Source organism: Chiloscyllium plagiosum, unplaced genomic scaffold, assembly GCF_037043375.1.
Source record: "Chiloscyllium plagiosum isolate Xiang-an unplaced genomic scaffold, Cpla_swu_hap1 HiC_scaffold_7, whole genome shotgun sequence".
Classification (NCBI taxonomy): domain Eukaryota; kingdom Metazoa; phylum Chordata; class Chondrichthyes; order Orectolobiformes; family Hemiscylliidae; genus Chiloscyllium; species Chiloscyllium plagiosum.
This window is the reverse complement of record NW_028270145.1, coordinates 55081093-55107951: the sequence shown is the minus strand read 5'-3', so window position 1 is coordinate 55107951 and position 26859 is coordinate 55081093. Positions and strand designations below refer to the sequence as shown.

At 40.2% G+C, this 26859-nt stretch overlaps 1 protein-coding gene, 1 long non-coding RNA gene and 1 pseudogene across 5 annotated transcripts in view; all 3 read right to left on the bottom strand.

Moving 5' to 3' along the window:
• Positions 1-6328: 6328 nt before the first annotated feature.
• Positions 6329-26859, bottom strand: part of ppig (peptidylprolyl isomerase G (cyclophilin G)) — a 49483-nt gene continuing 28952 nt past the window's right edge. For all 4 annotated transcript variants that reach the window (XM_043693654.2, XM_043693658.2, XM_043693655.2 and 1 more), the window contains 4 exons: positions 25945-26094; positions 20117-20204; positions 16501-16643; positions 6329-8500 (listed from right to left, as the gene is read on the bottom strand). In XM_043693654.2, coding sequence (XP_043549589.2) covers positions 6607-8500; positions 16501-16643; positions 20117-20204; positions 25945-26094 — 2275 coding nt within the window. In that variant the 3' untranslated portion in view covers positions 6329-6606. The remainder of the gene's footprint in view (positions 8501-16500; positions 16644-20116; positions 20205-25944; positions 26095-26859) is intronic.
• LOC148149620 (uncharacterized) lies at positions 8501-15310 on the bottom strand. The gene is made up of 2 exons (XR_015757685.1): positions 13713-15310; positions 8501-13678 (listed from the first exon to the last, which is right to left on the bottom strand). It is a non-coding gene; the product is annotated as an uncharacterized LOC148149620 (long non-coding RNA).
• Positions 16664-18572, bottom strand: LOC148149619 (uncharacterized; annotated as a pseudogene).

The following is a 26859-nucleotide window of genomic DNA, read 5'->3' as shown; positions in this document are numbered from 1 at the left end:
GAGGAACCTCGATTATATGAACATCAATTATCCAAATATTGGATTATCCTAAGGAGATCTCGAGGTCCCAATAGAAACATTAATTCAAATATGTGTATCCAACACTTGATCGCGTCTTTTGTTTAGTGATTAAAAGTGAACTTGGCTTACTGAAATGCTGCTGAGAACAGTCCTGGACATCAATGGGAGCCCAAGCATCGTCTCCAAATGATTGACCTCCCGCTCTCTCTCTCTCCCCCCACACTTTCCGTGGAGCTCTACCTTAAACCCCCTGTCCCCAGATAATCTCTCCAACATTGTCCTGTACAGGGCAAAAACAGAACCTGTCAAAAAGTTGTAGTAAAAAGTTGTGTGTGGCTGTGTGCGCGTGCGCTATTTGGAGACTCACCACCCAACAGGCAGCGGCAGTCTTGTTCTTGGTGTCCACGAACTTATTAAACTTATTTCCTCTTCCTAATATAGGGATTAGGAAGAGGAAATTATTGTCTTGCACGATGTCCAAATTCTGAAACAGGTTGTCAAAAGTATATGCACATTAAGGTTTCTCAACAGGGAACAAAAAAGGCAGAAAGACTGGGAATAACAATTTTAAATCTGGGAATAAGGTACTGGTTATGTTACTGCTGTACAGTGAGTCACTGAAGTCTAGATCTTGCTTTATGAAGGTAAGTTTCTTTTAAAATAAATATTTTATTAGAATGCCAGACAGAAGAGAATGCGTATATCTCAAAAATATGATAAAATAGTATCATGACAGGAAAGATAACCAAGTGTACTGCAGGAAATAAAGTGATAATAACTAAACCGGAGTGTCATGACGAGACAAAGGCTGAAAATATTCACATCAAATCCAAGTAATAAAATTAGCCAGTAGAGACGCTAAATAATTTAGATTAAGTATTATACCAGTTTCAGGGTGACATATGTAAACTGACAAAAGATGTGGATTGAGGGTTCTTGTAGTGCAGTGATAATGTTCCTACCTCTGACCCGGAAGGCCTTGGTTCAAGTCCCACCTGCAAGTCAGTAATAACATTTCTGCACAGGTTGATTAGAAAATATCTACATGATGTGGATGAAGGAAGTGCTCCATCCATTAATCAAAATCCACTTAAACCTAGCCCTAAGAAATTGGCCCAAGTCTAAGAAAACTTACTTTCAAGTTGCATAATGATCTAGTAAACTGGATCAAGGTAGTTGCATTAAATATAAATAAGTGAATGCCATAACGAGACTCTTGTCCTATACCGCAAATTGAAGATTGCATTGAGTTAGAAGTTCTGCGTTTTCAGCAAGATTGACTTATTGAAAGCATATTGTCATTTTTGACTAACACAGCAACCAAAAAAATTTCTTCTTTTAATGACACAGCCTCAATCAATGTAATGTTATTCATAATGATGAATATACTAGCTAGCTTTCAAAGGCTGATAAATAAAGTTATTATCAGACTATCAATAACTATGTTTCTATTGACTATTTATTGATCCACAATGATACTCTGAAAGACCATGTGAAGCACCTCAAACTGAGAAAGGTTGACTTCGAAAATGTCACATTAACTGGTGAAGTCAATTTGCTAAGGCTACGTTTTTTTGGGATATGTCATGAGGCAAGGCTGAATTGTCTGGAGAAGCCAAAGTTCATGTCATTATAGGCATTCTTGTTTCTAAAACCAACGGGAGATACTGCAGTTCCTTGAAACATATGGATTTTACATGAGACTTGCCCCAAACTTCAACAAAGTAGCGACTCCGTTCAAATCTGTTAAGAAAGCCAAATATGACTGGATATAATCTTATTAGGCTATTTGAGAGGCTAAAGGGGCTTCATAAGTTAGACAGTGGTGGCTGTGCCAAATTTCAACAAACTGCTCAAGATAGCAGAGGATTGTTGTGATTTGGTTACGGAAATAACTTGGTTAGTTTCAAGATAACTTAATTACTGACTCCATAGTTATAAAAGAAAGTATAAAGCCTTGTTTTGGCTGGTCAATTTTAAAACTCATCCCACTTTGGTTAACTGAAGGATTTCCAACAGTGAGTTACATTTATAGCAATACTGTAGGATAACCAAGCTTTGTTTGGGGGGGGCAAAAGAGAGACAAAGAGAGAGAAGAGACACAGAACGTTGTAGATGCAGCACTGCAGAGTTAGCATATTAGAAAATGCCCATACATGAACAGGAAAGGTTTAAAGGAGTATGACCAATCACAAGCACATGGAACTAGTTTAGTTCAGGAAACATGGTCGGCATGGATCAGTTGGGCTGAAGGGTCTCTTGCCATGTTGTATGACTCTATATAGAGCAAGAAGTCTGCATCGGTGGGACAGTTGCAGTACTTTAAAGGATCAACCTTGTCAAAAGTAAAAGTAAATGGAAGGTCCCTGAAATCCCTTACAAACGAATCTACAAATCAGTACAGGTAATTCAATTTCTAAGTTTTGATAAATATCATACAAATTTATTTTGGGAATAAGTCTAATTTGAATAGAAAAAATTGATTTAAGGAGTCAAGTTTAGATTGGAAAAAATATGTTAATATGCTTTTACTATCTAAGTAACCTTTTAATTTTTGTGTTCATGTTCTTTGATTTCCATGAACCTTGTAGCTTTACACTTTTTGCAAATTTCTGGACTTTCAGATTTCAAAAAAGTTGTACAAATACAAATGCCTCCACCTATAACTGAATAAATTAAGAACATTCCCACTTGGCCCCCAGTAATTAACACCCTTGTGTCATTTACATTACCTTTATTCCCAAAATAATCTGCTATATTATACTTAGCATTTTATTATTTAAAAATCATCCCAAATTCAAACAGCGGTACTACTGTACTGACAGGTGTTAGCATTGCTCACTTTTACTTGGGAACCAAAGACTGCATTGAACCAGTTTCTTTTAATGAAAAGGTGAATATCTCTTCTTGAATCAGCAACTTAGATAAATCTCAATTTCATTCTCAGGAAAAAATGATTTCCAGAATTATGAAGAATTTTTAAAGAGAGTCCTGATTTTGCTGTTCCCAAAGTTTGGAGTGAAGTGCCAGAATTATTCCAAATTCTGCAAACCTCACTCAGTAGACAGGAGTCATTTTCAAATGCAAATGCAAAAGCAATCAGAGGGGTGGCAGCATGCTGAAGCAAGTTGACAGGCTGGTTTCAGCTCTCTAGGACTTAAGAATAAAACAAAACTCTCTCACCCTCCCACTCCACTTTTCAAGCGTATTCATGTCCATATCTAACAATCCCAACGGGCACTTGAACTCTTTCCAGGACACTTCATCTCTCCAAAGGTGTCCCTCAAACTCACTAAAATGTTATCCCCACTCTTCAAAGAACTCCCACAAGTTTAGCCCTTCCCATGAAATGTGTAAAATTAAGGTACTTTGGCCATCCCACTAAAAACAAATTGCACCTATTTGAATGAAGCTGCACTTTTACATGTGCAGTTGCCCCTGTGAATCACCAGTGTGCAAATTACAAATCACCACCACATTCCCCCTTGGCATAAAGAATGGTTACTAGATTTAGGGACAACACTTCTGGAATTAAGGCTATGACACTGTTTTGACTAAGTGAAAGACCCTCTCCATCCCTGCAAAAGAATCACGACAGAAGTGCATGTAATTATTTTCGATGCAACTTTCATATCTTTCCCTTTTGGACAATGTCACAAGAGTTAACAAATGGGTTGAATGAGTCAAGGCCATGCCACTGAATGTCAAAACTTTTATTTCAAATTGTCACAATCTGTGACAGACAAAAAAAACCCAAAATCAATTGTACAAGCAGCTTAAATCACAAGTACAATGCATATTGTACATTAAACCATGCAGATCCCTGATCTGTTCTAAGTTAGCACAACATTTCATCTCATTGATTTCAGATTTGGGAATGACTCCAAAAGATGCTTAAAGAGGATACACACACTTAATGATATATCCCTCCCCTGCACACTCCTCCCTCTCCTAACTACACACCAATACTTGCAGAACTATACCATTTTGAATTTGAAGTTTTTTTTTCATGTAGGATCAGGAGTGTAGTAGGGACAAAGCCTCAAAAGTTGCCAAGTTGGGAAACAGATAGAACACAAAACTGAAGTCTGCACTTAATGCTGTGACAGAACAAAGTGCCTTTGGAAATATAAAGTACAAAAGTGTAAGTATGATACTGAAGTTTGGAGTCAGACTCAACAACACAGTAAGAACAAGCTGAGACCCTAATTTCAGCAGGCTGTCTTATAACCAAGATAAGGTTATAAGGTTATATAACTTTCACGCATAACTGCAAGACTTTTCCTTTTCTTCACCATTTAACATTTTGGCAGTCAAGATTTCAAGACTAAAATACTAAAGGTTAACTACAAATCAATACATAGGTGTATATATATCAATAATCTTTGTGTTCCACAAAATACCTCTGCATATTATAGGGTTAGAATGGAGTACTGCTGCTTTAAATAATCACTAAATATACTAATAAATGATTCTCATTTATAAAATGCTGTTTGAAGAACTTAATACTTTTATTGCAAGGTAGAATTCGTTATAAGCTTTACAAATAAAATGTGTGTGCAATGATTTTATTGCATGATAGAACTTCGTAAAAAAAAACACAAGGGCCATACACTAATAACCATACATCTGTTGAAGGAACAACTTCCATAAAGTTACTACAGAATTTAATTGTGGAAAAACAAACCTGCTTCAAAAGTTCAGAAAAAGATTTTGATCTTTATCTTTTCATACCAAAAAATTTAAATCAGAAACATTCAGATGATCCTTCAAGGTAGAATCTGAGAAAAGACAATTTTCAAACAATTTCAAGAAAAAAAATGAAATAAAATGTTAAATGTTGCTTGCCCCAAATCACGAAGACATCTAAAATATAACAATGGAATCAAGGCCTGGTTGCACAATTGGTGCATACAACTAGAAACATTGTTATGTCATAGACAAAATATTTAGCGAAGCTCTGTTAAGAAATTCTATTTTGCCAAAAACATCAGAAGGGATGAGGATACTGGAGCATCTGTTTCTCTAAATTACCCCAGGTAAGAATGTTTGCCCAAATATACAAGTATAGGACATGTTGTAGCATGGCATTTCACTACATGAAGCATGTTTGTTCAGGACTGTGGTTGCAATGTACAGAGTATATGAACAATCACAGCAAGAAACAAATTCCACAGGAGTCATTAGAAATACTATTTTAAAACTTTGGAACATGTTGCAGCATTTTGGTGGGATTCCTTTGTTTATACATCAAGATCTTCGCTATTCTGCGTGGTCACATGAACATGTGTAGTTCTCAGCCCAGCAAAATTACTTTTTAAAAGAATTTAATATTTTGTAGTGTTTCAGTTTAATGCAAATTGAACACGAGTAAACCAAATACATGAAATCAAACCTTTGTGTAAGACGTTACATTAAATGAAAATTTTAAGGACTGTACTTCAATTCCAAATTGAAAGCATTTCTGTCTTATGCATGTTTTCAATATTATAGCTAAAGAAAAAGATTCTGCAACACATTATACTGATAAATGAAAGTCAAATTTATAGAACCATAGAATCCTTACAGTGTGGAAGCAGGCCTTTTGGCCCATCAAAACCATAACAACCCTCCGAAGAGCATCCCACCCAGACCCACCTCTACCCTATCCATGTAACCTGGTTTCCCACAGCTAGTCCACCTAGCCTGCACATCACTGGACACTGGGCAATTTAGCACAGCCAATCCAGCTAACTTGCACATCTTTGGATTGTGGGAGGAAACCCACACAGACACAGGGAAAATGTGCAAACTCCACATAGACAGTGTGGAGGCTGGAATCCAACCCAGGCTCTGAGAGGCAGCAGTACTAACCACTAAGCTATTGTGTTGCAGAGTACTGTGCATTGATGCTGAAAATAAAATATACAATATTAGTGAATTCCTGTAATCACCAAGATGAGGAAAATTCTTTCCTGTGTCATGAATCATTTTTCAGTCATGTGCAGTGTAGGTATATTGCAGAATATCAGTTTCAAGATGACTTAACATTATATCCCCACTTCCCAATAACAACCATCCCAGTGGTGTCTCGGAGCAACACTCCCATTTTAGCATAATGCTGCATTGTACCCATGCTATGCTGTGAATTTAATACATAAGGAAGTAGGTCAAACCTGCTTAAACTCATTTCACTCAAGATCTCTGCGACCCATTGCTGTGAAAAAAAGTAGCAGGATGGCAATTACCAGAAAGCTTTCAATCCATTCAGATACATTATTCCCATTCAAACAAAAAAATGCTGTTATGGAAAACGCTAAAATCAAACTCCAATAAAAAGTTATTTATTGGTCTGTTTCAGAAACATCACAAAATAAAGCTAAAAACCAAAATGCTCCAAAATTAAAACATTAGATGAAATCATCTTTTGCAACACTTTACAAATTTATTAAAAGTCCAGTAGTACAAATAATCCAGGCTGCAGATTGTCAAAAAAAACAAACTCAAACTGAAATCCAGGTTTAAAAGACATGTCCCTAACATATCTCTGAAAAACAAATCACAGAAACATTTATTGGCAATTGATCACTTGTCCATAAAGCACATTTATTCACTTCTATCTTCATCTGAACTAGGGGATGAATCACAGTTTGAGTTTTGCTCTTTCTCGTGGTTCCGATTTTTTGTTCTGCTGTTTGACTTCTTAATTTTGTCATCATGTTCACATAATCTGCTTCTAACTGCAGACTTTTCTTCAGATATTTTGCTTTTACTACTCCCCCTTTTTCTCTTCAAGCTTGGACTACTACTTTTTTCCTTTTTATTCCTATCTTCATCTTCTCTCAGACTCTCAGAGCTGCTGCTATGATCCCTTCCCTGGCTTTTTGGTTTTTCACCCTCCCTGCTGTGTATTATTTTCCCATTTGAATTTTGATTTTCAGAAATCTTTAAGTCTTTCTCCTTATTTGGATTATCTCCTGAATGTTTAGACTTTTGTTCCTTCTTTGAATTATCATACCTATCTTTCTCAGGGGTTCTTCTGTCTTTGCTTTTTGAACGTCCCCTCTTTTTCTGTTCTCTATCCCTGTCCCTGTGTGCTTCTTTGCTCTGACTTCTATCCCTTTCCTTACTTTTGGATTTTGCTCTTTTTTCTTGATCTTTACTCTTGCCCTGTTCCTCATCATTACTGCTGGATTTAATCCAGTTTTCCTTACGTTTTTGTTCCCTGCCTCTGCTTCTTGAGTTTGCATGCTTTTCTCCTTCTCTACTTCTGTCTTTTACTCTATCTTTACTCCTCGATTTGTCTCGACGTCCTCTTTCCTTACTTTTATGCCGATCTTTGCTTCTAGATTTGGCCCTTTTCCCTCTATATTTGTCTTTACTCTGCTCTTGACTTCTGGATCTTGATTTGGCCCTTCTATCCCGCTCCCTGCTTTTACTTCTTTCTCTACTTTTAGATTTCGATTTGGCCCGTTTTGCTCTCTCTCTGCTCTTACTCTGTTTACGATCTTTACTTCTGGATTTCGATCTGACTCGTTTTCTCCTTTCTCTGTTCTTACTCCGTTCTCGATCTCTGCTTCTTGATTTGGCTTCTTTACCCCTCCCTTTGCTGTTACTTTGTTCTCGATCCCTACTCCTTGAATTGGTCTCTTCTCCCTTCCCTTTGTTGTTATTCTGTTCCCGTTCCCTACTTCTGGATTGTGACTTGGCTCGTTTCTCCCAGGCTTTATTGTTAATCTCCCCTGGATCGCGTGTGCTGGATTTTGACTTGGCTTGTTTCTCCCCCTCTTTTCCGTTACTTTGCTCCCGTTCTTTACTCCTGGATTTTGACTTGACTTGTTTCTCCAAAACTTTATCATTATTCTGTTCTCGGTCCCTACTTCTAGATTTTGACTTGGTTTGTTTCTCCAACTCTTTGCCATTGTTCTGTTCTCGATCCTTACTTCGAGACTTGGACCGTTTTCCCTTCTCTTTACTGCTACTCTTTTCTCGATCGTGAATTCTAGATTTTGACTTTGCACATTTTCCTCTCTCTTTACTTCTACTCTGTTCTCTGCTCTGAGATTTTTCACGTCTTCCCTGCTCTTTATTTGATTTAACAGGTTTATCCCGCTCTTTGCCCTTTGCATGCTCCCTATCTTTGCTTCTTGAATTTGCTCTCTTTTCTTTGTTTGGTTTCTGCTCTCTGTCCCTGCTTCTGGTTTTGTCATGTTTTTCTTTATCTTTGCTTCTGCTTTGATTTCTTTCTTTACTCCTTGATCTATTTCTTTTTTTAGGTTTGCTTTTGTCAGATTTGTCATCTCTGTTTGTTTTCTTCAGTTCTCTTTCTTTACTTTTAGATCGATGACTCCTCCCAGTCTCTCGTTCAGTTTTTTTATCCCTTTCTCTGCTCCTTTTCGGACTATCCAATATGTCTGGCTTGTAGTCTGAAGACATTCGCTCTCTCCCTCTGTCTGGGCTTCTATTGTTGTGGTTCTCTTTCTTTTCATTCACTTCACCCCTTTAAGCAGCAGTTGGAGAGGAAAGAAAGGAATTAGCAACAGCAAAACTTACAGAATTAAATCAAAATACTGCAGAAGTGTGGAAGTTTGAAATGAAAATAGCTAATGCTGGAAATACACAGGTAAGACAGCATCTGGGCAGAGAAAAACAAGCTAATCTTTCATCACAACAGTTATATGGAAAAATCATCAACCTGACACATTAACCACTTCACTCCGAATAGATGCTGTCAGATCTGAAGATCTCTGGCATTTTCTGTTTTTATTTAAATATATATTTGAATTTGGAGTTGATACATAATATTTACTGCATATGGAAGAGCTTTTACTTCATTTTATCACTTGAATTGGCAATAAAAAATCATAAGAACACGTAGTAACAGTATGGATGAAATGCTAAACAGGAAGAAAATAATGGCTCTGACCGCAGGTTACAGCTAGTCTGCATGGATGCTACAATTACATATACCTACAAAATGCATTTTTGAAAGGGACAAAGAGCAGTTAAATTTACTATCTCTTATGGTGAGATACTATCAACTGCTCAGATTGTTTTTTTGAATTTGAAGAATTAACAAATGCAAGCAATTCCTGAGATTTCAGGTGATAGAAAATAAATTGAAAACACAAACGGACCAAGCTACAGCAAGCTTACAACAAACTTCGTAAACCATTTATATAAAAAAATTATCAAACTAAGTCAAGAGGAGATAAAACAGACACATTATTTATAAACTTCTACCCCAATTTATGATTATCCTGATATTAACTAATCCAGAACATACTGTCATACACAAAATAAACTTAATTATTTCTTCATACAAATTGAGCAATATAATCCCATACTCATCATTAGGCACAGTAATTTATTTAGCAACTTCATTTAGATATTTTCAAATATCGTACAAAAAATTATTTAGGTGAAAATGCATCAATACATCCCATAAAGCAAAACTTAATAATTTGCTTTCAACCTTGTGTTTCAAATCCAGTTTAAAACACTAACAATTTGCAGCAAATCCATACTTACTAGAATAATACAAGGATAAAGAACTTTAAAATGCCTTCAATAGTCCTTTTAAGTACTTCCTAATTAGCATAAAGCTACCCTTGATTTTCAGCAGGAAACTTCATTACTCAAAAAAAATAGACGAGGTAAAAACAATGACTGCAGATGCTGGAAACCAGATTCTGGATCAGTGGTGCTGGAAGAGCACAGCAATTCAGGCAGCATCCGGAGACAGGCAAAATCAGGAATAAAGGCTTTATTCCTGATGAAGGGCTTTTGCGCGAAACGTCGATTTTGCCTGTCTTCGGATGCTGCCTGAATTGCTGTGCTCTTCCAGCACCACTGATCCAGACTCAAAAAAAATAACCTAGTAAACTAAAAAAAAAGCATTCGAAGGGGAAAGATCTTGCCTGCCCGACCTCTTGTTTTCCTTTGTGAAGAACTGACAATTCAAATGGTTGTGGAAATCCTGCACAACTTTGTATCTTACCTTCCAAAATGCGGATGACTAAATTCCACATTAAAGATCTTTAGTTATGATCAAAATTGAAGGACAAAGCTAAAATCCTCAAAATGAATAAGAAATTACTCAAAAAAAACACATGGTTTTGACTTTTGCAAACAGGGTACATACCTAATATTAAATATAATTCTGCAGTTTCACAATATCTTCTAAATAATCCAGAGTGACTAAGAATTACACTAAACCAATTTAAGGTTGTCAGTTGGGCTCACAATGTGTCACACTGTGTCACCCTTGCATGTACTCGAAGCTAAATATATTAATATAGGGGCCCTGTTCTTTGCAGTTTTAAGGACATGTACACACAATGCTCCTGTTTCAACTTAGTGTATATGTTGGCCATTTTCTGGTTCAGTCCTCAGGGCAATGCCTTGGCCAAATCTAGTTGCCTTGTTTAAATTTAAACGAAGTTTGGCAGTTAACCGTCAGCCATCTAACTGGATGCATTCTCCCTAACAACACCTCCAGTAATCACAGTCAACTTGCCAACCAACAGCACTGATCTCAGACAGTATAAAGTGTCTGAATGCAAGACTTAAGGCTTCAACAAAATGTGACTTTTCTCAGCAATACTAAAATTCTTTACTATTAAATGACTCAATATTTAGGTGTTTAGAAAGGTGTGTGGAATGGTGGGGCTATTCAAGATGAATTAAGACAGATGAATTGATTCCCTTATCTGTAATGATCTTGTGCAACATTAAATATTTCATGAAACAGTGAAGGATATACAGGTTGGCTATTCTTTATCTGCATGTGTGAAAACGAAAATACCTAAAAACTGAAGGTTTCTTCATACAGGCCGACAAGTGAGGTTTTTTCATCATCATTCCAAGCTTAGCATGTCTACAGCATGGTTTGAGCCTACTGGAAAAAACTTCACTTTTAGGTCTGTTCTGGCCAAGCCTAGCTTTCTTCCAAAGGGCGCCGAGCAGATCTAACTACTAGGTGTGGCAACAAATGGAGACAAAGAATAGTAAGTGCAGAGATAATGAAAAAATAAAGGTTACAGATACCATCAAGTTTTTCATAAAAGAAAATGTAAACCCATTCCCAAACAGACTAGGGGAAGTACAACTTCAAGACTTAAATTGTGTTTTTCGTTGGCAGATGATTAGCAAAAGATCTGAGGGGGTAAGGTAAGCGTATGCTAAAATCGAAAATACCATTCACCGAACCTAAGGTTTTTGGACAAAGGACGCCGGAACTGGAATTTGTTTTGATTTAAAAGTATTCAAAATCAAAAACAAATCAAGAATGAAAGTTAACAAAAGACAAAGATATATAGTAGTGGGGAAAACAGGAGAGTTCTTTTTATTAAAAAAATTCCAAAAATGTTCACTGGCAATATTCCTACATGCTCTAATCAGTGCGTCCTGTTTGATTTTGCCACATTTAGAACCTATTTTAGTGTTAATATTTATCTACCCGATTGGATCAAATAATTTTATTTGAACTGTTGCATTGAAATATGTGGTGTGCAGACAGGTCAGCTTGTTGATTTTTTTATTCTAAAACAGTTACTGCATATCCTGAATATCAGGAGGAAGCACAGCCCACTGCTGCAACATGGGTTTAAAGAAGACTGGCAGTTACATTGTACTTGGCAAATGACATGTAAAGGTTTGATGGATGAGTCTTTTATATCCTTCTACGTATAAAAGAACCAATCCTTCCATGACTTGTATTTGAAAGAATGCTGAATTCAAATTAACTCAGGTGAAGAGGAAATCAAATTCCCACCAAAAAAAGGCTCATCAAGGAAATTAACGTCACATTGTAAATCATAATAGACTGCTATTGCACATGTGCCCAAACTTAAAGCTCATCAAATACTCCAAAGGCATTCACCAATGAAGTATCACGTGAACTGGCTGAACTAATCCTCAATAACAGCAAGCAGTGCAAGAAAAATATCACTGATCTGATGAAAGGAGGTTTGAATTAATTGTAGTGGTCCCGAAGAAGGTCAAATTGCTATCTTGTTACAAGGAGTGGATTTTTGAAATTGTGACAGGGACAGTGACTCATTACAAGATGTCTGGCGTTGGGGAACAGTGGTTTATATTTTATATAATATACATATATATATCGTGGCATAATTAGTAGAAGGGCTGCTTACAATTCCATTATGCCAGTGGGGTATGGAAGATGTGTCTATAGTAAATCAATTGGAGCATCATATTTAAAAGATTCCAAGTTAAAAGAATTAATTTGTCTGCTTAGTGTTTTTTTTCACATCTGTGATCTCTTAGAACATAAGAACTAGGAGCAAGAGTAGGCCGTCCGGCCCTGCTCTGCCACTCAGTAAGATCATTGCTAATCTTTTTGTGGACTCATTATCTCTGCACTTACTATTCTTTGTCTCCATTTGTTGCAACACTTACCCATGTTTTTACCATATCCCTTAATTCCTTTATTTTTCAAAGAAGTATCTACCTTAGCTTTAAAAGCAACAAATGAAGTCGCGACAACTACTTCCCTGGGTAAGGAATTCCATAGATTAACAATCCTCTGGGTGAAGAAGTTCCTTCTCAGTTGAGTTCTAAATCTGTTCCCTCAAATCTTGAGGCCATGCCCTCTTGTCCTAGTGTCACCTACCAGTGGAAACATCCTATCTATTTCTATTTTATCGATTCCCTTCATAATTTTATGTTTCTCTTAGATTCCCCCTCATTTTCTGAATTCCAATGAATATAATCCCAGTCTATTCAGTCTCTCCTCATAAGCCAATCCCTTCAACTCCGGAATCAACCTAGTGAACCTCTTCTGCACACCCTCCAGTGCCAGTACATCCTTTCTTAAGTAAGGAGACCAATCTGCACACAGTACTCCAGGTGTGGCCTCACCAGCACCTTGTATAGCTGTAACATTGCCTCTCTGCTTTTTAACTCAACCCCTTTAGCAATGAAGAACAAAATCCCATTTGCCTTCCTAATTGCTTGTTGCACCTGCAGACCAACCTTCTGTGATTCATGCACAAGGATACCCAGGTCCCTCTGCAAATCAGCATGCTGCAAATTTTTACCATTCAAGTAATAATCTATTTTGCTGTTACTCCTACCAAAATGTATGACTTCACATTTACTAACATTGTATTCCACCTGCCAGACCTTTGCCCACTCACTCAATGTATCGATGTTCCTCTGCACAGTCCTCTGCACATTTTGCTCTGCCACTCATCTTAGTGTCACTGGCAAATTTTGACACTGTACATGTAGTCCCCAACTGCAAATCATGTATATAAATTGTAAATAATTGTGGTCCTAACACCGATCTCTGAGGCATACCACTAGTCACTGACTGCCAGCCAGAATATTTATTTATACTCTTTGCTTCCTGTCAGTCAACCAATCCTCTAACACTTCAATACTCTACCCCAACACCATGCATCCTTGTGCAGCACAGTCTCATTTGCAACACCTTGTCAAAGGCTTTTTGGAAATCTGGGTACACCACATTCACTGGGTTCCCGTTGTCCACCTTGGCTTGAAATGTCTTCATAGAATTCCAAAAGATTTGTGAAGCATGACCTGCCCTTCATGAACCCATGCTCCGTCTACACAATAGGACATTTTTTTTGAGATGCCCTGCTATTTCTTCCTTGATAATAGACTCAAGCACTTCCCCGCTACAGAGGTTAAGCTCACTGGTCTATAATTCCCCAACTTTTGTCTACTTCCCTTTTTAAACAGTGGCATCACATTTGCTATTTTCCAATCTGCTGGGACTGCCCCAGAGTCCAGCTAATTACTGCTAGGCCACCTGCTATTTCTCCCACCATCTCTTTTAGTGGCCTGGGATACATTCCATCAGGGCCAGGAGACGTATCTATCCTTAGCTCCATTAGCTTACCCAACACTAATTCTTCCATAATAATAATTGCTTTCAGGTCTTCACCTATCTTCATTTCTTACTGGCATGTTATTAGTATTATCCACTGTGAAGACCGATGCAAAGTACCTGTTCAATGCCTCAGCCATTTCATCATATCCCATAACTAACTGTCCCTTCTCATCCTCTAAAGGACCAACATTTACTTTAGCCACTCTTAGTTTTATATATTCATAGAAGCTTTTGCTATCTGTCTTTATATTCGGTGCTGGTTTTTTCTCATGTTCCATCTTACTTTTCTTTATAGCTATTTTTGTGGCTCTCTGTTGACATATAAAGTTTTGCCAATCTTCTAGATTCTTGCTGTTTTTGGCCACTTTGTATGCCTTCTCTTTCATTTTGATTGCCTGCCTTATTTTATTAGGCACCCAACGCAGATTACCCCCTCTTCTTACAGTCCTTCCTTCTCGCTGGAAATACTTTTGCTGAGCACTTTGAAAAATTTCTTTGAAGGTCCTCCAGTGCTTGTCAACGGCCGCACCATAAAGTCTCTGTTTCCAGTCTACTTTAGTCAGGATCTCCCTCATTCTATCAAAGTCCCCCTTATTCAAGCACAGGACCCTAGTATTGGATTTTATCTTCTCACTACCCAGCTGTATTTAAATTCAACCATACTCCTTCCAAGAGAATCCCTGACTATGAGGTCATTAATTATTCCTGTTTCATTACATAGGACCAGATCTAGGATAGCTTGCTCCCTTGTCGGTTCCATTACATGCTGCTCATGAAAACTATCACGGATACACACAACAAACTCCTCTTCAAGGCTACCCTGACCGAGCTGCTTCGACCAATCTACATGCAGATTAAAGAAGAAACCCCACATCATCTGATAAAGAAGTTGCTGAGAATAAGTAAGCAGCTTCTGAAAAGTCAAAATGCAATCCATGAGAATATCTCAAAGAGCCCTTACAAAACAAAAGTTGACACCTGGTAGAGAAAGACTTTTCTGATAAATAATTTTCATAATTGGGTTGAATAAGAGAGTTTTGGGAGGAAGCTAGGAGTGTCGTACATTTATTACATCTAGTTAAAAAAAAGACTAAAACAACATTTCTGCATCAGTTACTCCTGTGGCTAGAAATTGAGATTTTGATAGAGAAGCATGAAGCAAGAGCAGAGCTCATCAACTTTAATGTTAATGTTAAGTATAAGCTGCTCAGCAGTAGTAATAGGCTCTTGAACGAGAACAGAGTATTCCAGCTTCATCAAAACTCTCAGAATCACAAATTCACTTAGGCAAATTAATTTGACAGGATGCCAAACATTTGAATAAACATGAAATTAATTTTTTTGACACACAGATATGCTACTATAAGAGTACAGGAGAAAGTGAGGTCTGCAGATGCTGGAGATCAAAGTTGAAACTTTATTGCTGGAACAGCACAGCAGGTCAGGCAGCATCCAGGGAACAGGAGATTCGACGTTTCGGGCACAGGCCCTTCTTCAGGAAGAAGGGCCTGTGCCCGAAACGTCGAATCTCCTGTTCCCTGGATGCTGCCTGACCTGCTGTGCTGTTCCAGCAATAAAGTTTCTACTATAAGAGTACAGCCTCAATGTTCTTTCATTTGCATTCACAATAGATGGTAGTTTCCATAAGCAGAACCACATTTCCTATAATGTAAAACAGTCCTCCACATACCATAACAGTGTACTACCTCAGACTCAAATGAGCTGCTCTCCATGGACGCCTATCAACAAAGAATTGGAGAAATACCACAAAACCAGACAGTGATGTTCAGCTAATACCATTAAACTTATTTGCAAGGAAAATAATTGCACAGAAAGAAAGACTATCTGTGACCAACAGTTCAATAATTAAATGGTCTATAACAAACGAATAAAGCTGGAATCTCATCAGTTCACAAAGGAATTCTATACAGAGACCTGATTAGTGTAGATAACCATTCAATGCTCCTCCCAACATTGTAATTTGGGAGTGGAGGCAGGCAGAGACAAAAGTGGGAAAAAGGGGCCACCAGCCTTTGTACTATCAAAACAGCTATCAATGTACTGGAACAAAAACGATCATTTGGGAAAGCAAACACAGCATAATCAATTCCACCATTCAAGCAGCTAAGAGTACAAAAACATAACTCCACATTTCATTTGTTTTTGAAACTTGCCTTACATATCAAAGTTCTCCCACCCAAAGAGCCAACTGGATTCTGTTAATTTCCATGCAACAACTGAAAAACCTAAAAGGAATTTTTGATGTAATTAACATGAAAATAGATGCAGGAATTCCCTCTGGAAAACCATCTACTATCTAATTCCCAGAGGATTATAATAATCCTTATACTTGGGCATTACCTCTTTCACCACAAAGTTAATGGAACACAGACATCTACTTTGTCATCTTCTGAAAGTCACAAAGCTTTGACATATCCAAAGTTTTACATGAAACGCTACTAAATGAATTTTGCAGCCAGTAAGTACCCAGAAAAAAAGCTAATACTTCAAAGACCCATAAAAATTTCAAGAGATATTGAGCCTATAAATTAAATGGGATATTTAAAATACTCTTATCTGAAGACAATACAGATCACTTTGAGTAGCTTTGTGACACTTACTTGTCTCCTTTGATCCATCGTTCTCCACTTGAAACCCTCATTCTTTGTGCTCGTTGCATCTCCTGTCTCCAGTGTGGGGGAGTTTCACTGCGCCGAAATCGATCTCTGGACCGAGACCTTGATCTTGAAGGTGTTCGATAGCGCTGCGCAAGATCATGTTTAGAATGCATAAATATGTGAATCCCAATAAACATATTTATGTAACATCATCTACAACCAATGATACGGAGATGCCGGTGTTGGACTGGGGTGTACAAAGTTAAAAATCATGCAACACCAGGTTATAGTCCAACAGGTTTAATTGGAAGCAATACTCCTTCATCAGGTGGTTGTGGAGGACACAATTGTAAGACACAGAATTTATAGCAAACGTTTACAGTGTGATGTAACTGAAATTATACATTGAAAAATACCTTGATTGTTTGTTGAGTCTTTCATCTGTTCGAATACCATGATAGTTTCACTTCTTTCATGTGTAAATCACAAAACTTTTTTTTTTAAAAGTTACATTCTCAGGTTAACTGTAACAATTGGTGTTAGCCAGGCAATATGTTGAAGGTGTTAGCCCCCTGTGTTCTCTGTCTGTGCCATAATGTTTAGACTGATTCTAATTTAAAAAGTGTGTTAACAGAGTCTTACATGAATTCGTGCAGTTTTTGAGCAAAGAACAATTTAACTCTGCAAGTACAAATTCACCCCACAAATGTATATGTATACATGTGGGTGTATGTGTGTCTCTGTCTGTCTGGGGTGGGGGTTTGTGAGGGTGAAGAGTGTATGTATGCGAGTGTAGAGTGTCTTAAGTCTGTGAGGGGGTGCATGTGAGAGTGTGGGAATGTGTGTCTGTAGGAGTGTGTGTCTGGGGTGGGGAGTTGAGAGTGTCTGTGAGAGAGCGTATGTGTGTGGTGAGTGTAGAATGGTCTAAGTCTGTGAGAGGATGCATATGAGGGTGTGTGTGTGTGTGTGTGTGTAGAAGTATGTGTGTATAGTGCAATGGTGGTCACCTGGAGTGTGACATGAACCCAAGTTCCCGGTTGGGGCCCTCCCTATGGGTACCGAACTTAGCTATCAGCCTCTGCGCTGCCACATTTCACTGATGCCTGTCCCGAAGTCCGTCTTGGAGAATGGTCACCAAAAGGTCCGAGGTCGAATATCTTGGACCGCTGAAGTGTTCTCAAACTGGGAGGGAACACTCCTATCTGTCGATTGTTCTGTGGTGCCCATTCATCCGTTGCTGTAGCCTCTGCTTGGTTTCCCCAATGTACCATGCCTCAGGGCATCCTTGCCTGCAACGTATAAGATAGACAACGTTGGCTGAGTCACATGAGTACCTGCCACCTACATGGTGGGAGGCGTTCCCACGTGTAATGGTGGTATCCATGTCCACACTCAGACACGTCTTGCAGTGCCTACTGTGACAGGGTTGTATGGAGTTGTCCTGAGAGCCGGGCAGCTTGCTACGAACAATGATCTGTTTGAGGTTTGGCGGTTGTTTAAAGGCAAGCAGTGGAGGTGTGGGGAAGACCTTGGTGAGGTGCTCATCCTCATTGATAATGTGTTGCAGGTCACAAAGAACATGGCATATTCTTTCAGCTCCTGGGAAGTACTGGATAACAAAAGGTACCCTGTCGCTTGCAGCAAGTGTCTGTCTCCTGAGGAGGTCATTACGGTTCTTTGCTGTGGCATGTCGGAACTGGCGGTCGATGAGTTGAGTATTGTACCCCATACTTATGAGGGAATCAATGAGTACTTCCAGGTGCCCGTCACGTTCCTCCTCATCTGAACAAATCCAGTGAACGCACAGGATTTGTCCATCGGGGATAGCTGTTTTAATATGTTTTGGGTGGACGCTGGAGAAGTGTAGCATTGTGAGGTTGTCTGTGGGTTTGCAGTAGAGTGTGGTGCTGAGGCGTCCATGCTTGATGGAGGTGCATGTGTCCAAGAATGAGACAGATAGTTGAGAGTAGTCCATGGTGATTTTGATGGTGGGATGAAACTTGTTGATATCACTGTGTGGTTTTATCAATGACCTGCAACACATTATCAATGAGGATGAGCACCTCGCCAAGACCTTCCCCACACCTCCACTGTTTGCCTTTAAACAACCGCCAAACCTCAAACAGATCATTGTTCATAGCAAGCTGCCCGGCTTTCAGGGCAACTCCATACAACCCTGTCACAGTAGGCACTGCAAGACGTGTCAAGAGTCTGGACATGGAAACCACCATTACATGTGGGAACAGCTCCCACCATGTATGTGGCAGGTACTCATGTGACTCAGCCAACATTGTCTATCTTATATGTTGCAAACAAGGATGCCCTGAGGCATGGTACATTGGGAAAACCGAGCAAAGACTATGGCAACGAATGAATAGGCACCGCACAACAATCGACAGACAGGAATGTTCCCTCCCAGTTTGGGAACACTTCAGCGGTCCAAGATATTTGACCTCGGACCTTCGGGTGACCATCCTCCAAGGCGGATTTCGGGACAGGCAGCAGCGAAAAGTGGCCGAGCAGACGCTGATAGCTAAGTTCCATAACCATAGGGAGGGCCTCAACTGAGACCTTGGGTTCATGTCACACTACAGGTGACTACCATTGCACTACACACACGCAGACAGACCCTTACAGAAACACTCCCACACTCACACATGCACCCCTCACAGACTTAAGACACTCTACACTCACATACACACACGTATACACTCTCTCTCACACTCACAACCCCCCACCCCAGACAGACACACATATATACGTTTGTGGGGTGAATTTGTACTTGCAGAGTTACAGTGTACTTTGCTCAAAAACTGCATGAATTCATGTAAGACTCTGTTAACTCACTTTTTAAATTAGAATCAGTCTAAACATTTTGGCACAGACAGAGAACACAGGGGGCTAACACCTTCAACATATTATCTGGCTAACACCAATTGTTACAGTTAACCTGAGAATGTCTGAGAATGTAACTTTAAAAAAAAAGTTTTGTGATTTACACATGAAAGAAGTGAAACTATCATGGTATTCGAACAGATGAAAGACTCAACAAACAATCAAGGTATTTTTCAATGTATAATTTCAGTTACATCACACTGTAAACGTTTGCTATAAATTCTGTGTCTTACAATTGTGTCCTCCACAACCACTCAACGAAGGAGCAGCGTTCTGAAAGCTAGTTTTTCCAATTAAACCTGTTGGACTATAACCTGGTGTTGCATGATTTTTAACTTTGTACAACCAACGAATTAGTCTTCAGGTGCAATCAGTGATGTAAGAAAACATGGCAGCAGGTTGCTTATCACAAGGTCCCACAAGTATTTGTTTTATTTGTTTTAGTAGTGATTTTGAAGTGAACTCTCCTCTTCAAACATGACCATGAGAGCTTTTACATCCATTTCACGAACAAAGATTCAGTTTAAATGATTGCTCCCAAGGACATCACTCCCTTTGTACTCAGCTGTCAGTCCAGTTCTGAAGTATCAAATGGAACTTGATTAAGAGTTGAGAACTTATTCACTTAAATCAACCCTGTCACTTCTACCAAATTAAAATTCTAATTTCTTTCTATCAACAGCTTTAAGGGAAACAAATGTAGTTCCATAAAACATTTACTTACCCGTGGTCCTCTTCCTTTAATTTTTCGCCCTGACCTGGTTACTAGGAGTCTTCTTTGATATGTAGACATTTGGGAATTTGATACATTGCTGTTCAAGATAAAGACTATTATTCTACAACAATATTTACTCTCACTTGCTTGATTGAACAAAGAGTCACTGTTAACATTTATGTTATTGTAATGGTAGTGGGATTATTGAGGTAGGGATCATTGATGCTGAATTAGAATTATAAAGCTAATATAGGTCACTGAGGGTAATGATAGTGAACAAGCAGAACTTTGTGCCAAGGCAAGTAAAGGATTGGATGAGTTCAAGTTCACAGAAGGTGAAGAATATGTAGTCAGGCAGGAGAACAATGCAACTATGAACTGTTTAAATGTTATCATGTTAATATAAATACAGTGCATTAGCTTTACAATTTCAGTGATATTATTTACTTCTTAGGAAAACAAACATAGGTATTTATACAGTATTGCCATGTTTCCCCCCCATAATCAAACACTATCTTGGTCCTTTGTGCAAGATGGGTCCATGGACCTTGATTGAAGAAGAACACAGATCTAATTAGTGGGCGGCACGGTGGCACAGTGGTTAGCACTGCTGCCTCACAGCGCCAGAGACCCGGGTTCAATTCCCGCCTCAGGCGACTGACTGTGTGGAGTTTGCACGTTCTCCCCGTGTCTGCGTGGGTTTCCTCCGGGTGCTCCGGTTTCCTCCCACAGTCCAAAGATGTGCAGGGTCAGGTGAATTGGCCATACTAAATTGCCCGTAGTGTTAGGTAAGGGGTAAATGTAGGGGTATGGGTGGGTTTCGCTTCGGCAGGTCGGTGTGGACTTGTTGGGCCGAAGGGCCTGTTTCCACACTGTAATCTAATCTAATCTAATTAGCCAATGCTCTTCTCTTCTGTCACAGTTGTTTCAGTTTAAAGCTGATTAATTAGCTCTTTGAAGCTCTGCACTAACATAAAATTGCTCTCCAGATACAAGCCACACTGGAGACACTTTGGGGTGCTGGTCAAATGGAAATTGCTGAAAAATCTCAGCAAGTCTGGCAGCATCTGTGGACAGAAGGCAGAGTGAACATCAGAATAGTTCTGAAGAATGGTCATTGGACTCAGAACGTTAACTCTGCTTTCCCTGCACAGATCCTGCCAGACTTGCTGAGTTTTCCCAGCAATTTCTGTTTTGTTTCTGATTTCCAATATCCGCAGTTTTTTGTTTATTTGTTGATCAAATGGTTTGCTTTGATGTGGACAGCGTTAAGTTTCTGGAAGAACACTTATGCAGGTAAGTAATCAATTTAATGACAGTCTCCTAACTTGTGCCTTGTAGATCATGGACAAACTCTTGGAAGGTGAATTACTTGCTGCAGAATGTCTAGCAGTAGCCTAGATACATAGCAAGTGGTTAGAACTTAGAATACACTGCTGGAGTGTGTAGTGGAGGCAGACGCAATCACTTTTCAAATTGGAATAAGATAAGCACTTGGAGAGGAAAAAAATGCTGGATTACTGGGAAAGGGAAACAAAGTAGAATGAACTGAGCTGTTCTTGCAGAGAAGTGGCATCAATACAATGAACCAGCCAGCCTACTTCGAAAATTGCTGAGAAAACACACATTGTGTCATACCTTTTCATCTTGCACGCATCAGAATAAGTTGCGAGAAATAACTATGTAACTAAAAGATAACATTTAAAATAGTGATGGAAAAGGATAGACCAGATCTAAAAGTTGAAGTTCTAAATTGGAGAAAGGCCAATTTTGATGGTATTAGGCAAGAACTTTCGAAAGCTGATTGGGGACAGATGTTTGCAGGTAAAGGTACAGCTGGAAAGTGGGAAGCCTTCAGAAATGAGATAACAAGAATCCAGAGAAAGTATATTCCTGTCAGAGTGAAAGGTAAGGCTGGTAGGTATAGGGAATGCTGGATGACTAAAGAAATTGAGGGTTTGGTTAAGAAAAAGAAGGAAGCATATGTATGGTATACACAGGATAGATCAAGTGAATCCTTAGAGTAAAAAGGAAGTAGGAGTATACTTAAGAGGGAAATCAGGAGGACAAAACGGGGACATGAGATAACTTTGGCAAATAGAATTAAGGAGAATCCAAAGGGTTTTTACAAATATATTAAGGACAAAAGGGTAACTAGGGAGAGAATAGGGCCCCCCAAAGATCTTTCAGGAGAAAGTAAGGTCTGCAGATGCTGGAGATCAGAGCTGAAAATGTGTTGCTGGAAAAGCGCAGCAGGTCAGGCAGCATCCAGGGAACAGGAGAATCGACGTTTCGGGCATAAGCCCTTCTTCAGGAATGAGGAAAGTTTGGCAGGCTAAGATAAAAGGTAGGGAGGAGGGACTTGGGGGATGGGCGTCGGAAATGTGATAGGTGGAAAGAGGTCAAGGTGAGGGTGACCAACACCTTCCACCCCGACCTCAAATTCACCTGGACAGTCTCAGATTCCTCCCTCCCCTTCCTCGACCTTTCTATTTCTATCTCAGGCGACCGAATCAACACGGACATCTACTACAAACCGACCGACTCCCACAGCTACCTGGACTACACCTCCTCCCATCCTGCCCCCTGTAAAAACGCCATCCCATTCTCCCAATTCCTTCGACTCCGCCGCATCTGCTCCCAGGAGGACCAGTTCCAAAAACGCACAACCCAGATGGCCTCCTTCTTCAAGGACCGCAATTTCCCCCCCAACGTGGTCGACGATGCCCTCCACCGTATCTCTTCCACTTCCCGCTCCTCTGCCCTTGAGCCCCGCCCCTCCAACCGCCACCAGGACAGAACCCCACTGGTCCTCACCTACCACCCCACCAATCTCCATGTTCAGCGCATCATCTGCCGTCATTTCCGCCACCTCCAAACGGACCCCACCACCGTTTGATTATTTCCCTCCCCTCCCCTATCAGCATTCCGTAAAGATCACTCCCTCCGTGATTCCCTCGTCAGGTCCACACCCCCCACCAACCCAACCTCCACTCCCGGCACCTTCCCCTGCAACCGCAGGAGGTGCAAGACTTGCGCCCACACCTCCCCCCTCACCTCCCTCCAAGGCCCCAAAGGAAACTTCCATATCCGCCACAGATTCACCTGCACCTCCATGCACATCATCTATTGCATCCTCTGCACCCGATGTGGCCTCCTCTATATTGGGGAGACAGGCCGGCTAATTGCGGAGCGCTTCAGAGAACACCTCTGGGACACCCGGACCAACCAACCCAACCACCCTGTGGCTCAACATTTCAATTCCCCCTCCCACTCCACCAAGGATATGCAGGTCTTTGGACTCCTCCATCGCCAGACCACAACAAAACGACGGTTGGAGGAAGAGTGCCTCATTTCCGCCTAGGAACCCTCCAACCACAAGGGATGAACTCGGATTTCACCAGTTTCCTCATTTCCCCTCCCCCCACCTTGTCTCAGTCTAATCCATCGAATTCAGCACCGCCTTCCTAACCTGCAATCTTCTTCCTGTCCTCTCCACCCCCACCCCAGTCTGACCTATCACCCTCACCTTGACCTCTTTCCACCTATCACATTTCCGACGCCCCTCCCCCAAGTCCCTCCTCCCTACCTTTTATCTTAGCCTGCTGGACAAACTTTCCTCATTCCTGAAGAAGGGCTTATGCCCGAAACGTCGATTCTCCTGTTCCCTGGATGCTGCCTAACCTGCTGCGCTTTTCCAGCAACACATTTTCACCCCCCCAAAGATCTGCAAGGGGGCATTTGTGTGGAGCCACAGAAAATGGGGGAGATACTAAATGAATATTTTGCATTAGTATTTACTGTAGAAAAGGATATAGAAGATATAGACTGTGGGAAAATAGATGGTGACATCTTGCAAAATGTCCAGATTACAGAGGAGGAAGTGCTGGATGTCTTGAAATGGTTAAAGGTGGATAAATCCCCAGGACCTGATCAGGTGTACCCAGGAACTCTGTGGGAAGCTAAAGAAGTGATTGCTGGGACTCTTGCTGAGATATTTGTATCATCGATACTCACGGGTGAGGTGCCGGAAGACTGGAGGTTGGCAAATGTGGTGCCACTGTTTAAGAAGGGCGGTAAAGACAAGCCAGGAAACTATAGACCGGTGAGCCTGACCTCGGTGGTGAGCAAGTTGTTGGAGGGAATCCTGAGGGACAGGATGTACATGTATTTGGAAAGGCAAGGACTGATTCGGGATAGTCAACATGGCTTTGTGCGTGGGAAATCATGTCTCACAAACTTGATTGAGTTTTTTGAAGAAATAACAAAGAAGATTGATGAGGGCAGAGCAGTAGATATGATTCTATATGGACATCAGTGAGGCGTTCGACAAGGTTCCCCATGGGAGACTGATTAGCAAGGTTAGATCTCATGGAATACAGGGAGAACTAGCCATTTAGATACAGAACTGGTTCAAAGGTAGAAGACAGAGGGTGGTGGTGGAGGGTTGTTTTTCAGACTGGAGGCCTGTGACCAGTGGAGTGCTACAAGGATCGGTGCTGGGTCCTCTACGTTTTGTCATTTACATAAATGATTTGGATGCGAGCATAAGAGGTACAGTTCGTAAGTTTGCAGGTGACACCAAAATTGGAGGTCTAGTGGACAGCAAAGATTAGAACAGAATCTGGATCAGGTGGGCTGAGAAGTGGCAGATGGAGTTTAATTCAGATAAATGTGAGGTGCTGCATTTTGGGAAAGCAAATCTTAGCAGGACTTATACTCTTAATGGTAAAGTCCTCAGGAGTGTAGCTGAACAAAGAGACATTGGAGTGCAGGTTCATAACTCCTTGAAAGTGGAGTCACAGGTAGATAGGATAGTGAAGGCGGCGTTTGGTATGCTTTCCTTTATTGGTCAGAATATTGAGTATAGGAGTTGGGAGGTCATGTTGCGGCTGTACAGGACATTGGTTAGGCCACTGTTGGAATATTGCATGCAATTCTGGTCTCCTTCCTATCGGAAAGATGTTGTTAAACTTGAAAGGGTTCAGAAAAGATTTACAAGGATGTTGCCACGGTTGGAGGATCTGAGCTACAGGGAGAGACTGAACAGGCTGGGGCTGTTTTCCCTGGAGCGGCAGAAGCTGAGGGGTGACCTTATAGAGGTTTACAAAATTGAGGGGCATGGATAGGATAAATAGACAAAGTCTTTTCCCTGGGGTCGGGGAGTCCAGAACTAGAGGGCATAAGTTTAGGGTGAGAGGGGAAAGATATAAAAGAAACCTAAGGGGCAATGTTTTCACGCAGAGGGTGGTACGTGTATGGAATGAGCTGCCAGAGGATGTGGTGGAGGCTGGTACAATTGCAACAGTTAAGAGGCATTTGGATGGGTATATGAATAGGAAGGGTTTGGAGGGATATGGGCCGGGTGCTGGCAGGTGGGACTAGATTGGGTTGGGATATCTGGTCGGCATGGGCGGGTTGGACCGAAGGGTCTGTTTCCATGTTGTACATCTCTATGACTGTCTAAAAGAAGTATGTTGATTAGTTGACAAATAGACAACTGCAAACTTTGGTTTTTTTTGCCATTTCAGTTCTTTTCTCATTGTAATGCCTTAAACAATCAATCAGTCAACCTGCCTGGTTTAAAATTTAAATAAAGCCCATAGCTAACTGTCAATTATCAATAACTGGTGCACTTTCAATGCCTCTATCCCTTGTCAACTATTCAGCACTCTCCTATGATACAAATATCAGTTTTCCCCTTAAATTGGTTTTCTTGCAATCATGAGTGCAAGATGAAAAATTCAAATAAAATGTTTTTCTCAAACAAACTCAAGTTCAATACTACCAAATGACTACACTGAAAAGTTTTCCAGAGACGGCACACATGTACTAACCTCTCTTTTTTTTTCTCTTTCTCTTTTTCATCTGCCTTGTGAGGGCTCTTTCGCATTAAGAATCTGTTCTCTGGAACAGGGGGAATATCCTCAGCACGGACAGTGGCAACTGTCTGCAGTGTGCTACTTTCTGCACTTTCATCTGATGAACTGAAAACAAAGTTAAGAAAATGAAACACTTTTTACAAAAGACAACATACACATAAATGCTTAAATAACATTTCCATCACTGTACGAAGTTGGACTTCCACAAGGCGGCAGAGGAATGATGATTAATAATGGAGGAAGCAAAAAATATCTGAAGAAAAGGACAAGAAGAGATCAAGAGGCAGAAATCAATGCTCAGGAAGGGAAATTCAGATCAGCAAGGTTAATGAGACAATCAGGCATGCAACAAATAGCAGCTATTGAGGATGAAAGAAATATTGTCAAGTCAGTGGAGGCTAGAGTACATGCCAATTCTAGATAGAAAGCACAGTTGCATATATGTGGGCTTTAATGTAAAATTGGAATTTAGCCAAGGTGAAGCACAATCAGGGTAAATAATAAGCAAGGAGGGCAAGGAATTAGTTGAGTGCGCTGAAATCTTGTTCAGTGTATGAAAGGGATAAATTTTGTGGGTTGGAGACATGTTCACTATGATCAATGGTGGGGTGAACAGGTGCTCTTCATCTCCAATTTCCAGTGAAATACACACACCTGACAAAAGGTGGCTGATGACCTAGCTAAGGCAATGGGTATATTTTCATTTTCTCAAATAAAGCAGAACTAAAAATACTAATAAGCATAAACCTGCTTAAAGTTGAAACTGAGATCAAATTCCACAACAAGGCTGTATTTTCCAGGAATTACTAGTTCTACAGGCCTGCCTCACACATCCTCTCTAAGGCTTGTCATTAGCAAGTTGTAGCCTGA